General features: G+C 44.0%; 1 protein-coding gene across 1 annotated transcript; it reads left to right on the top strand.

The window, feature by feature from the left end:
- Window positions 1–4,426: 4,426 nt before the first annotated feature.
- On the top strand, window positions 4,427–11,375 carry tent5ba (terminal nucleotidyltransferase 5ba). Its single transcript, XM_048261609.1, has 2 exons — window positions 4,427–4,877; window positions 9,554–11,375. The coding sequence occupies exons 1-2, from the start codon at window positions 4,722–4,724 to the stop codon at window positions 10,577–10,579; spliced, it is 1,182 nt and encodes a 393-aa protein (XP_048117566.1). The 5' UTR covers window positions 4,427–4,721; the 3' UTR covers window positions 10,580–11,375.
- The last annotated feature ends 2,314 nt before the right edge of the window (window positions 11,376–13,689 follow it).

Genomic DNA, 13,689 nt, shown 5'->3' with positions numbered 1-13,689 from the left:
AAAAGTCATGTCAAAACATGACTTTTCCTCAATTTTTTTGCTTCAGTCAAACATGAAGAAAAAAAAAAAAAGTGAACCATATATTTTATGATGTTAAACGTTGCTTGGGGTCAAATTGATCCCAAGGATAACATGAGGGTTAAAGTACGAAGCCATAAACATTGCCATCTATGATCATATATATATTTTTGCTGGTTGCACTTGTACAGGACAGATGACACTTATGTACCAGTGACTTTTATGGGGTTGCTTGTGTGTGTGTGTGTCAGGGGGTGGGTGGATACCATCTCAGAGAGCAGAGCTAAGATGTATCATTGGCTGCGAGGGCAGCTGTTTCACCTCAGCAGTGTTGGCAGCGATCAGGGTGTTTACTTTTCGCCACACAGCGAGAGCTCTCCTCTCTCCCCATCAGTAACTCTTGGCAAGCAGGCTGTCCGGCATGCGTCTCCAATGAGCCCTCGTGCGTAATGCTGTTCCATAGGCTACAGCACAGATGCTGATAAGAGCTGCTGACGTCTTGATTCTCAGGCGGGGAACCAAATGTTAGCCGGCTGCGCTGTGCGGCCGGAGGTAAATCGGTGTGTCGCCATGGGGAGCAAAACAACTCAGCCATGGTGTTTAACAAATGAGCTTTTTATTACTGAATTCACTGTACACTTTGTTGACACTCCCAGCGTAGCCACTGGAGAATAAAATTACGTAAGGACCTGAATGGACAGCTGACTGTGTATACAATACAGCAAGTTCACTACATTACAATAATAGTACTACTACAACTACCACAACAACAGCTACTACAACCTCTACCAATAATTATAATCGATATCTAAATCAACACTATAATACAACATATGAATAGAATATTTGCATTTGGTTTGTCTTAGTTTACGGAGACTGATCTGCCTCACAGTAAAATGTGAGTTGAGAGAAATGTGAGATTCTGTGTGATTCAGAATAAATTGTTTTACATAGGCAGGTTGACATGCCAGTCATGCTTTTGGTCGTGCCTGACTTGGGTCTGCACGTCAGAGGGCCTAAGTATTCCTGGGCCCCACTACTCATATTGCCAGCGAACGCACAAGTACTATTTGGTCGTTTTCTAAACATAGCTGTCGTCAGCAGATGCTCTGCAGTGATGACAGCGCTTACTGTAGCTTTCGTAAGGCAGGCATGCCATGAAGGTTCACCCATAGCATTCACAAAAAGGAATGTTACCAAACTGACAGGTGAGGCATTGTGTAATTGCAGTAGTTCCTGCGAGCCTTTAGCTCTTGAGGAAGGAATCCTTAGCATATTCATGACGGGAGCTCCCCCTTGACTTTTCACCTCGGCTCACTGGAGCTCCTTGGCCGCCATGAGTCATTGTGTTAAGTTTGGTCATATCTATTTACAGATTTGTCTTGCTCCGTGATGTCAGTCTTGTGACATTCCTGTAGGCAAGTGACAATTGAATAAAATAGTAGTTGAGCCATGGTTCAACTCTACATAGAGGCCTAAATGTTGTCCCCCTTTTGTTCAGAGTATTCTTTATTTTAAATAAACTTATAGTGAATTAATGTAGGCCCTAACATACCCCATAAGCTTCAACTTATGCAACTTCAATTAGATTCAACTTGATTTGGGATCGAGGTTACTTCCAGTGACTCCTACATGATTTCAAATAATGGTGTTGTCTTCAGGGTATTTACCATGGGTGTGATCAAAGGATCATATTCCACACCTATACATACTCACACCTAAGTTATTCTTTAGTAATCCAGATGCCAAAGACACCCACCCACACAAACACAGAGAGAGAGAGAGAGAGAGAGAGAGAGGTTTGGTTTGTCAGAAATGAAACTGAAACACGTGTTTCCTATCAAGGCAACCATTAAACACTGAATTATATAAGAAACATACAAACAAATGTTACATGTTTTAGCTGGTACCTGACATAAAATGGACTATGAAGGTCAAGTCGGACCCTCACACCATTTCTGACTTTAACAACAACAACAACAACAAAAGAGCCTGTATGACATGTCTCTTTTTAAAAGGTCAGTGAAGTAGGGTGTTATTTATTTATTTATTTTTTGTCTCTTCTGCACCTGAGTGTTTGTGTCCGGTCCGCCTGAGTGCACTAAAGCTCTCAGCGTGACGGTAATGTCCAGTTTGATCCGACATTCAATGCAACACAAACATGGCCCCATCTGCTCTTATGTGACTGTTTTGCTTGTGGTCACAGGAAGATCTGAATGTCAAGTGCATCCTTCTGAGTTCTTCTCATCTGGAAAGGGGCCTTTGGTCCGGAACAACCCAGGGTCGTCTCCCTCTCCCCACACTTGGGTTATTTATAGACGGCCGATGCAAGAGAGCTCTTGTTCACCTGTCCGAAAGCTGCTTTCATCAGACAAGTGTTTTTGTACTGATGCTGAATGACCACTGAGTGCAGTTGCTATTGGAAACAGAGGTATGTTGACATCACGGTTTTTTGAAGAGCTCTGGTGCACAGGCTAGGGTTTAGCTCATTGGACCTTTCTGATTATGCACATGCACGCACACGCATGCATGCACACTCACACAAACACACACCCTCACACAGAGATGAAACATCCATGGACACTTAGTCATCCCATTGCCCAATGTGGCATTGATGCCACGTTGCAAGACTTTATCCTTAAGGATGCATCATGGAACCGATGTGACAAAACCACTGTTAAATGATGGAAAACTACAACACTTGCTGGTCCCTAAACATGACTGGGTCAATTAACAATGTCACAAATAGCATGAATAAATAAATACAAGTGTTCTAAGCTGTGAACAAGCAAACAGAATGTATTTTTGAAACTCCATGAAAACTCCATTCTGGGGCTGTGTCAAGTAAAACCAGGGTAACATATTTCAGCTCGAGAGCAGCATTTTAGTAGAGTGTTACAAAGTGCTGCAGCTGTGAACCTGGTTTTGTTGAATCTGCACTCACAGGGTTAAATGTCATGTCAGTTTTTTTTGTTTTTGTTTAGGAAATGAGATCCTTGGTCAGACTGTTTCAAAGTATGCTTCAGTGGGACATCATATTGAAATAAGAGCTCTGTGAGTGCTTAGCTGGCATATCTGTTGTGCCAGCCAGGTACGATTGTGAGAGATTAAAAATTAACATGCAGTTGTTGGAAATATGGGGTAATAATAGCAGTCTTCTAGGTAATGGAAATATGGGATTGATAGCATATCTAAACTCATGGAAAATCAACTCAGTGTCGTTCAGAAATGACTTTCCACCCTGAGGTTATCAAGCCACAGGAATCATAATCAGATCAAGTTTACCTAAACCAATACCAATCAACTTCAGCACTGAAAGAAAGAATATCTCTCTAAAACAGGTCGTCCAGGTATTTGATGTCCTTGAGAGCTGTTGAGTAGCCACAATACATAGCCTACATACTGTACATACGGTGGGGTCAGCCCTATGTTCCCACAGCCCTGGGTTCCTAAGGTTAAGGGAAGGGTTAGGGTTAGGCTGTGGGAATATAGGACTGTGGCAACATGGCACCACATACATACATAGCCTACATACATACATACGCATAGGCCTACACAAAATGCATACATACATACATGTTATGTAAACATAGGAATCAGCTGATACTCAATCTTGATTGTTGCAATTGTTTTTTTCTGGTGGATTCAACGTCTTCAAGAGCATCTGGCCACTGGGTAAGGTGAGCCTTAACCAATGATGATCAAAGAACAACTGCGTTTTATTTCTAGTAGCCTTGGTGATCTATTCTTGTAGGCCTATTTTTGTATATTTAGTCCTACGTGTGTTTATGAAACAACATGAGGCACATTAATGCAAAACAATATTGTTACATCTCTTCATGGTTCTAAATACAGGGTACCTTGTGGGCAGCCGTGGCCTACTGGGAAACGCCGGTTCGAACCCCAACCAGTAGACACGGCTGAAGTGCCCCAGCTCACTGCGCCGGGATTAGTGTGTGCTTCCGTGTGTGCTGAGTGTGTTTCACTAATTCACGGATTGGGATAAATGCAGAGACCAAATTTCCCGCACGGGATCAAAAGAGTATATATACTTATATACTTATAGGATCAATACTTATTTGTATCATTCAGGCCGAGGCAGTTCATTAAAAAAAAAAACATTATGCACTTGTGAGGACAGATAACCTATTATCTGCATGCATGAAACTATTCAATACTTGGCATCCGTGGAAACTGTATTTCTTTATTTCCCAAGGCTAAGGTCTGCTGGCAACACTGAGCCTACTCCTACGGGCTAAAGCCGAGAGTAGACCTAGAGGCTTTCCGTCCTCTGTGTGGGCGGGCGCAAAGTTGGTTGTGGACTTAAAGCGCTCTAAGGGGAGTTGACAAGCTCGTCTAAATAATTAAAAGGCGCCGACTCCAGCCAATCATGACAATCTCCTAGGTATAAGTCCCTTCGGATGCTTCTGTCAAGCAGCACAGCTGTCTGGTGAATCAGCGTATGAGCACACAGGGTTGGAAATAATATCGTCGTTCAACTTTTGCTGCACTTCACGAACGACCGCCTGCTTCAGCACTTTGGGCATTAAGCTTTGGGTTGAGCAACAGCTCCAGGAACTAACAGGTTTTTTTTTGCCCTGTCTGAAACGGCCAGTCGGAGCAAACGAAGTGGTGCTGGTAAGAAGGAGAGCGTCAGACAGTCAATAAGGAAGATAAGTGATTCGTTCGGCTGCCATATAGCTATGTCCTCCGGTGATGCGTCGGAGCAGAGTCGGCGGTTCTGTGTGCTGTCTTGGGAGCAGGTGCAGCGACTGGACTCGATTCTTGGAGAAACGGTACCAATTCACGGACGTGGAAACTTTCCGACACTTTCCGTTCAACCCCGACAGATTGTGCAGGTAATTTTTTTTTTATTTACGCTGTCAGTTTAAGGACGTAAACCATTTGACGTTTTAAATAAATGTATGTGAGTAAAATTTAGATAAACCGTCTGATTTCATAAATAAAATTTACTTAGGCTACTGTTAGCCCATAACCTAATATGGGTTAACTTTCGTTACGTCATGGGAATGAACTCTCACTGTAGATCCACTTTATGTAGGCTAGGTGTTGCCGAAAGAGAGGAGAAATATAGTCTACATTTAAATTGTGCTATTTTTTGTGTGCCAGAAAAGTTAATTAATGTTACTATTTTTTGAGACCATGCATTCGCTTATCTGGCAGTCTGACAAATCGTGACTGACTAAGCCCCCCTCATTTTCATAACGTTTTTCTTGGCACATATTTATCCCTTTACGGAAGACTGTCCGTCTCGATGCCTTTTCCGTGACTCATCACTGATTGTCTCCATGACGTTAACGCGGAATTGCCGTTTTTCTCAAGGAACGCTCCTAACAATTTTTTTTTTTTATCGACCCCTTAAAATAATGATGCATCATGGGCCAATTCATGCTGAGCAATGTTGTGGGCAATCAAAATCGGTTTCCTGTGGTCTGATTTAGCGATCATGATCAATGTGCCTATAGCCTACAGATTAGTTCTGCAAATCATCAGAAAAAAATGTTGCAACGGCAGTGTGCCCGAACAATGAGGAACATTGCCACACACACACCAAAATTGTTTTGTGCAAGCCATCAGAAAATCTATTTGGTTTAGAGACATTTAACCTTTGCCCTTCAAACCAGGAGAGATTGCAGGCACAATTGAGAAGAATGTGACTGACTCCGAGGTTTCTCTACAGTGTAGCCTACTTGACCAGTGGACACAGACTGAAATCGGTTTTGGCATTATCTCCCTCCTTCTCTGGACTGCCACCTTTTATCCACTCGCACACCACATGGCCCAGACATTACTCCCGTTTGCCGTGAAAAGCCCCCAAAAAAGCTGCTCTGAATGCTTAGTGCAACACAAGTCTCTCACTCAAACAGCTTGTCTCAGCGAAGCCTGAGACAATCTGTTTTCCAGATGAAATCGTAAAATGGTGTCAGAGCAGGCTATCCCAAAGAATCACTACAGTTGAATAAGAAGGCTGCTTAAAAAACAGCTGCTGCTTGTGGAAAGTGTGTGTGCCTGTGTGTGTTCTTACTTGAAAGCTGTGTGCTTGATATACGTTTTCTACCTTGGCAACTCTTAGCATAACAGTGACACCACAGGAACTAATCAGCAGGTCTCTATGTGTGTTTCATGAATGCAGACATAGGGTGGTGAGGAGCTTATGCTTTTGCTGTGGCTAACCATACACTCTCTTCTAGCCAAACTCTTTTAGGGTATTTCCTTGCAACATGGGACCAGAACAAACTGTCCACAAAACTGTAAAATCCTCTTAGGGCGAAGTCCCCGATGGCTGGTCAGGGATCAAACTGGGAACTAGGAAGGCGCAAAGTGGACAAGTCGTCCACACAGGTTATATGGACTTAACCTGGTAAAGTAAATTTACACTCTGAGGCTTGCAGGTTCTCCAGCGCTGGCCTCCATTCTTTGCCTTCTGTCTGACCCAGTAGTTTTAAATAACCAGCTTAAGACTCTGACTTCCATGTGAAAGGATAGCTGATTACTGCGTTGACAGTAATCTGACTGAAGGAAAAAGTTCTCCATGAGGAAAAGGTAGTAGCTGTGGGTCTTGTAAATTGTTGATGACCACAACATTATTGAGCAAGTAACTTTTTTGGGTGTTCGATGGATGCTAAGATTTGAAGCGACAAATAACAGCAGCAACATTGCACTATGCTCAGACAGAGCAAATGCAACCAGGGCAACAAATGCAGTGGAGTCAATATGCTTGGACAGGGAAAACGAGCAGTTTAGCATGAACACTTCAACTATTTACATATAGCGTGACCAGTTTATAAGATTACATTAAAAAAGAATCTGATTTATTCTACCTTTTTTGTAATTGATCAAGACTCCTAATCTGTAATCGACTAAAGATTGATTGAATATAGATGTAAAGATAGATATATTTTCGATTATCCTAGACTAGCCTCCTTGATGGCGCTCATTTAGTATTTGTAAATGGGCTCAATTGACTCCCTGCTAACTCCCATTGTAGAAATGTGCCGTTGACTCTCCCTGCTAACTCCCACTGTAGAAATGTGGGGGTCCCATTAAGCCCTCATGCTTAGGGCTGGGTTCCTCGCTTCATTCCACTCGAGTAGCTGCTGAACATAGCATGTCATGCGCCACCAAGCATGTCCCTTAGCCAGGTCCCTGTGCTGGACTCCCAGCTATGCACTGATGTGCTCTTGCCACTCACACTGGAGCAAGATGAGGCCCGCAGATGTGTCTCGCCTCAGCGGCATCTCCATGTGCTGTGTAATGAGATTTGTTGGACGGTTAGGAGACTATAATCTAATGAAGACTGTTGCAGTAACTAGTACATGTTAACTGGAGTGGACCTAAAGTTAAACCTGACCCAAGTCATGTGAAGTGAACGCACCAACTGCCAAATGGGCCCATGTGGTGATCTCTGTAAACTTATCAACCGAGCCAATAGGTCGGCTTTAATCACATTTCACTGTGTCTTTTCTTAGGTCCTCTTGTGTGATTGGTCACTTTATGATCTTACTGTCATTATGGTTGAGTTGAATCTATCATCAGCACAATATAGATGGCATGGCTGGAATGGATGTGTGGTCCTGATGTGGGTAATCGTCAACTGAAGCAGCTCAACGTCTGATTATGTTGCTGCATCTTTCTCACTAATACATTGCAGACATTCTGTTTCAGCGAACGTTTATCTTCCATGTCCACATGGCTCAGATGTATATTCTATATTCACTGTTTATTCTACACTTTAGCGTTACTATTGGTCACATGTTTCTGCACATGCTTAAACAGACATGACAAGGCGCTAACTGTATCCTTGTGGGTTCAGTTGGATCAGAGATCTGGCTTTTTTTTTTTTTTTTTTCCCTCTTGTGGTCATACAGACTGAACGCTCCATTGCTTTGACTGTCTGCCTCAAAGTTCTTTAATAACCTGACCATGCTCAGAGAGACTGCCCAATGGGCAAACCGATAGATTTAGGTATGTTTGAGGTCTAGGTCAGGGTGCATTGTGTAACCTGCGTTGTGTTGAAGCGTGGTACAACCCTGCACTTGCCGGGACTCAAACCTGCAAACAGCAGCACCTTGGATTGAAAGTCAAGCATGCTAGCAATCGAACTAAAAGCCCAGGCTGCTAGCTCTCACGAGCATGACTCTTAAGGTCTCAGGAGGGAGTTTTACACAATGTACATACTGCACAGCTTTGGACCAGCTATGGCTACTGTTACACCTGGACCTGCTGAACTAGTGTCAGTCATCCACTCCGTCACTTCAGAGATGCCTGTGCCTCTGCCGTGTGTCTGATCCAGAGATGGCAGGGTGAACAGAACCTGCTGTGTCAAAGGGAGGGCAGGCACGTCACAACCAGGTGTCGGTGGCCTCTCCACCCTCCCTTCCTCTCTTCTACCCTCTTCTCCCTTCTCTCTTCCTATTCTCTCTCTCCTATTCTCTTCCCCTCTTCTTGCCCTCTTTCCTCTACTCTCCTCCCCTTCCCTCCTGTCTTCTCACCCCTCTCTCCTTCCCGGCCTGTAGGGTCCTTGCTTATTGAGAAAGTGAAAAGCAACCCTGGCCACCTTTGGTGACCTCTGTGCCGCTCAGCCATGTGGATTACAGCTGGGATTAGCCTGAAGAGCTCTTTTGTCTCACTCGGAATGTGTAGCATTGGATATTGGCAACCCTTTTTCTGAAACTATAATAGCCCCCAGCTTATTCCTTCCCCAGAGTCTTAGATGCCGTGTGTGTGGGGTTTCAAACGGGGAATATATGATTGAATGGTAACTACTCACTTGTCATACATTTTACCGATATTCTCATTCTAAAACAAATATGGACCTGAAGGATTACACTGCTTCATTTGTCCAGTTCTGGACCCTCTGGTCCAAGAGGCCAGTCTGTGTGCAGTACACACACAGCAATCAAAGTTATTGATTTTGGTTTCCAGTAATGGATGTAGCCCATATTGAGAAATTGTCAGCTATCTTGGTTCATTGCGTGGGTTTGTTTGGGCAGTCATTGGACGTTACCGTCAGGGGCAGGACTGTTAATGTGGTGAAGGGGAATGGGGTTGTGTTGGCTCAGTCTTACCTGCTCAGAAGTGTAGATTTGCTGCACAACAGAGAACTGCAAGCCTGGGCAAAAAGAGGGGTTTATTAAACTTGTGCGTGTATGTGTTAATTTAGTGGGGAGATTTATTTCCTTTTCAAACAGTTCACATTCAGTTTGCCATTTAATTAGATTGGGGATTTCCCCACTGAACGTGTAACACACACCTATGTAACTATCACAGTAAATGATTATGAAGGTACAAGGCCGAGTTGTTCCTTTAGGCTTTACTCCTTTCATTCTCAGTCTCTGTATTATTGGCTTGCAATCTTGGCAGGTTCTGTTCTATATAGACGGCACTTTGAATTTTACAATGGTGCTTCATTTATAACATGCCAGTAAAAAAGTATTGTGAGGGATTTGTGAGTTGTGTTTGCTGTAAAATGGAGACGCTCAGTCTGATGCACTCCTGTTCTCTTCTGCTTCAGGTGGTCCGGGCGCGACTGGAGGAGCGGGGCGTTGCCGTGCGCGACGTGAGGCTCAACGGCTCGGCGGCCAGTCACACGCTTCACCAGGACACTGGACTCGGCTACAAGGACCTGGACTTGATCTTTGGTGTGTCGTTACCGGACGACCAGGCCTTCCGTCTGGTCAAGGACGTGGTTTTGGACTGCCTGCTAGACTTCCTGCCCGAGGGCGTGAGCAAGGAGCGCATTTCGGCCCTGACGCTCAAGGAGGCCTATGTGCAGAAGCTGGTGAAGGTGTGTAACGACACGGACCGCTGGAGCCTGATCTCGCTCTCCAACAACACCGGCAAGAATGTGGAGCTCAAATTCGTGGACTCACTGCGGCGGCAGTTTGAGTTCAGCGTGGACTCCTTCCAGATCTCCCTGGACTCGCTGCTGCTGTTTGACCGCTGCTCGGAGACACCCATGTCGGAGAGTTTCCACCCGACGGTGCTCGGTGAGAGCGTTTATGGGGACTTTGAGGAGGCGCTCGGCCACCTCTCGCAGAAAGTCATCGCCACGCGGAATCCCGAGGAGATCCGTGGCGGCGGCCTGCTCAAGTACTGTCACCTGCTCGTGCGTGGCTTCCGGCCCACGTCCGAGAATGACATGAAAGCGCTCCAGCGTTACATGTGCTCGCGCTTCTTTATCGACTTCCCCGACATCAGCGAGCAGCAGCGCAAGCTTGAGGCCTACCTGCAGAACCACTTCGCCGGCATGGAGCACAAGCGCTACGAGTGCCTGGCCACACTTCACCACGTGGTCAACGAGAGCACCGTGTGCCTGATGGGACACGAGCGGCGACAGACGCTCAACCTGATCTCGGCGCTGGCGCTGCGGGTGCTGGCCGAGCAGAACGCCATCCCCACGGTCACCAACGTCACCTGCTACTACCAACCGGCGCCCTATGTGCGCGACATTAACTTCAACAACTACTACGTGGCACACGTGCACTCACTCCTGCCCGCCTGCAGCAGTTCCTATCAGACCTGGCTGCCTTGTAACTGACCCCACAGACTCTGCACACAAACACCGGAACTGTGAAACATGAGACTAAAAAAAAAAAAAGACAAGTTAAAAAAAAAAAAAAAAACCCCACATTATACAGTATGTGTACATACATCAAAAACACATGTGTGTGCTGAGCGGCTCTGGCATTTCAGCCCCTGTGGAGAAATGGAAAAGGTTGTGTGGAATGGACAGAAAAAAAAATTTGGCAGTAGAACATTTGTCTCCTAGTGGGAAATAAAAGGAACTTGACAACCATTATTTTGGGAAAAGGAATGGTAATAGGATGGATTTTGCCAAATGTGACAAACAACCCCTTACTGCTGTATATCTTGAGCCGACACATGGTATTTCTGTTCTCCGGTTTCTTTCTGTGGGACTTTTGGTCCTTCCTCAAATGTAGCACGAACATGTCTTGGCTTGGTTTGCAGCAATGTATGTTTCTTTATATGTTTATGAATCTTCTAAAAGGTTTGGTAAGTTCAAAGGAATGCTGCATTTTTCTTGAATGGTCTAAAGTTTTTTTTTTTTTTTTCTCCCCCTTTCGGAATATATTTTAAATCAACCTCTTTTTATGAAAGGATGTTTAAAGGACCAAAGATGTTTGATTTTTGTTGTCCCCAGAAGGGAATGTTGTCAATTCCAAGTGCCTACCACAAAACAAATATCCAGAAAAGCACCTCCAGAGAGCTGTGCTTTCTCAAGCATTTTTCTTGTCTCCTAAGTACATGTAAAACTCTATTTTCAGGGATGGAGGCATTCATTTTCATGTGATTAAAAAAACAAGAAAAGCTCACTCATGTTTCCAGTATTCTTTGTTGGCAGCATCTTCAAACTGTAGTGTTCATTCAAGCCAGTGCTCTGTTTCTGTACTAAACAAACTGTTTCCACCTACACAAACTTTCTGGAGTTATAAATCACACTAGACTTAAAACAGAACCATGATTGCTGTCTTCAGTGGCCATAGTAAATCATGATTCCGATACATATCAAATTTCAGAACTTTTGCAACAATGTGAAGCCCATTTTCTTACTAAAAACCCTCAAGGCTTTCTTGCATTAAATTGTGAAACTTGCTCATGCTTTGTGGCCTGGTAATCTTACAGACTGGGGCACGTTTCCCAAAACCATAGTTGCCAACTAAGTTACAATTTAAAACTAAATTTCCCATTGCCAACTAACTTAGCAACTTTGGTTGCAATGTAATTTCCCATTGCCAACCAACTAAGTTGCTAACAGGTTAGCAACTATGCTTTTGGGAAACGCACCCCTATTCAGTAGCCATGCCCAGTAGGTTTTAAACTTTAAAGGCTGTTAAGTAGCTATGTCCAGTAGGATTTCAGCCCCTGTAGTGGCTCTGGGCCTGCCATGGACCATGTTTCCAAACTCGCCTGGTGGCTCAGGTGCCCCTCTTCAGCTTTTCCGTGGATCCATTACGTTTCTCAGGACCTGCACCATCCAGATCCTTTCTTCAAAGCCAGCACTTTTTTTTTTTTTAGTGTCGCACTAAACATGCGAAACAAAAGTTTTTCTGTTCTCCCACCCATGTTGCTATTTGAAACTGAATCCATTTGCCCTCCATAACACCATGTCATTGTGATTTTTCTAAAGCACAAAAGTCAGACAAACTTCCACAAAGTCATAGATGATTAAGTGCGTCAAAGCCCCCATGGTGTAAACATCTGTTTCGCAAGTGTGAATTTAGGAAGACAAAGGGCCATGTGGGCTAGTGCAGGGGTTCCCAAACTTTTCCACGACAAGGCCCCCCAAATACCACTAGGTTCTGGCCAAGGACCCCCTTGATGTTTTATTAATTAAACCCATCGACAATACTACGGCAAATGTAAAAATACATTAAGCTAATCTAATCGCGATGGAGCATACAGTGTGTAAAAATGTAATTTGGGGCTTTCTGCTATATGAGAGCCATCACTCTACTATTATTCCCAGTCATTATCATGGGAAATATGTTCAGATATGTGTCACATTATTATAATGGCATTGTATAACAACCCTCATAGTATATTTTAAATGTTTCAAATGTATTTATTTCTTGCTTTTATTTTCTCCTCCAACTTGCTGAGGCCCCCCTTGCACCCCCCCCCCAGGGGGCCCCGGACCCCACTTTGAAAACCACTGGGCTAGTGAACACTTCTTACCACCACCTCATCCATTCAGTGAAAACAGATGTGGACAGAAACCACATGTACTGTATGCATCTGGTCCACTTGTCTGGGCTTGTAGACAAAGCACACACACAAACACACACACAAGTGGCTTTGTGACATAAAGCAACATTCAGACTTGGCTGAATATGCTGTCACTGAAAGTGAAGGGAAACTTTTGGGGAGCAGAGGATTGAACAGGCCTTCTGCTAAGCTGTTTAGTAGTTTTCACGACCGACAAAAAAAGTATCAGAAGAATTCTGTGCATCAGCAAATTATTACCTTCTCTACCATGCTCTGGGATGCCTTGGTCCAAGATTATGTTGTACTTGCATACAGCACCGTGTAAACTGTGTAAACCGCTAGTTAGGCCACAGAAGTTTTTCTTCATACCGAGAGACACGGTGAAACAGGATCTCTGGGCTCTTGCCAGTTTTAAGTGTAAAGTCATGCTAGGCTGCCCTGTGGGGATATGGTCCATTTCTGGCTCACAATAGTGTCGGATAAATTGGTAGGTAGGTCAAACAGCAGGTACAGTATGTCTTTGATATTGCTGTCTAATGGGATTTTCATTTTTCATGAATAGCTTCCTCTCACTTTCATAGGCCCATTCAAAACTTCTATGTGTAGTATTTTGTAACTGGAATAGGCTTGATTTGCTCATTCCAAATGTGAAGTCGGCAGCAGCTGAAAATGAACTTGGCAGACAACCAGAATCAAGCACTTCCAGTGCGTATGCGGCATTTAGCCTGAGGCCATCGATAGTTTATAATATTAGGTCAATGCTGATATACATGAATGACACACAAAATCAGAAACAGTAGAAAGGGTTTCATCTCATGTAAGTGTACTGTGAAATAGTTTTCACTCAGCAATGAAAAATCAAAAAATGGACTTGACCCTGGGGAAATTGTACAACACATGACAATTTGGAATCAAAGTTCA

This window comes from Alosa alosa, chromosome 13, assembly GCF_017589495.1.
Source record: "Alosa alosa isolate M-15738 ecotype Scorff River chromosome 13, AALO_Geno_1.1, whole genome shotgun sequence".
NCBI lineage: Eukaryota > Metazoa > Chordata > Actinopteri > Clupeiformes > Clupeidae > Alosa > Alosa alosa.
The sequence above is the reverse complement of the archived record's forward strand: the minus strand, read 5'-3'. Positions and strand labels throughout refer to the sequence as shown.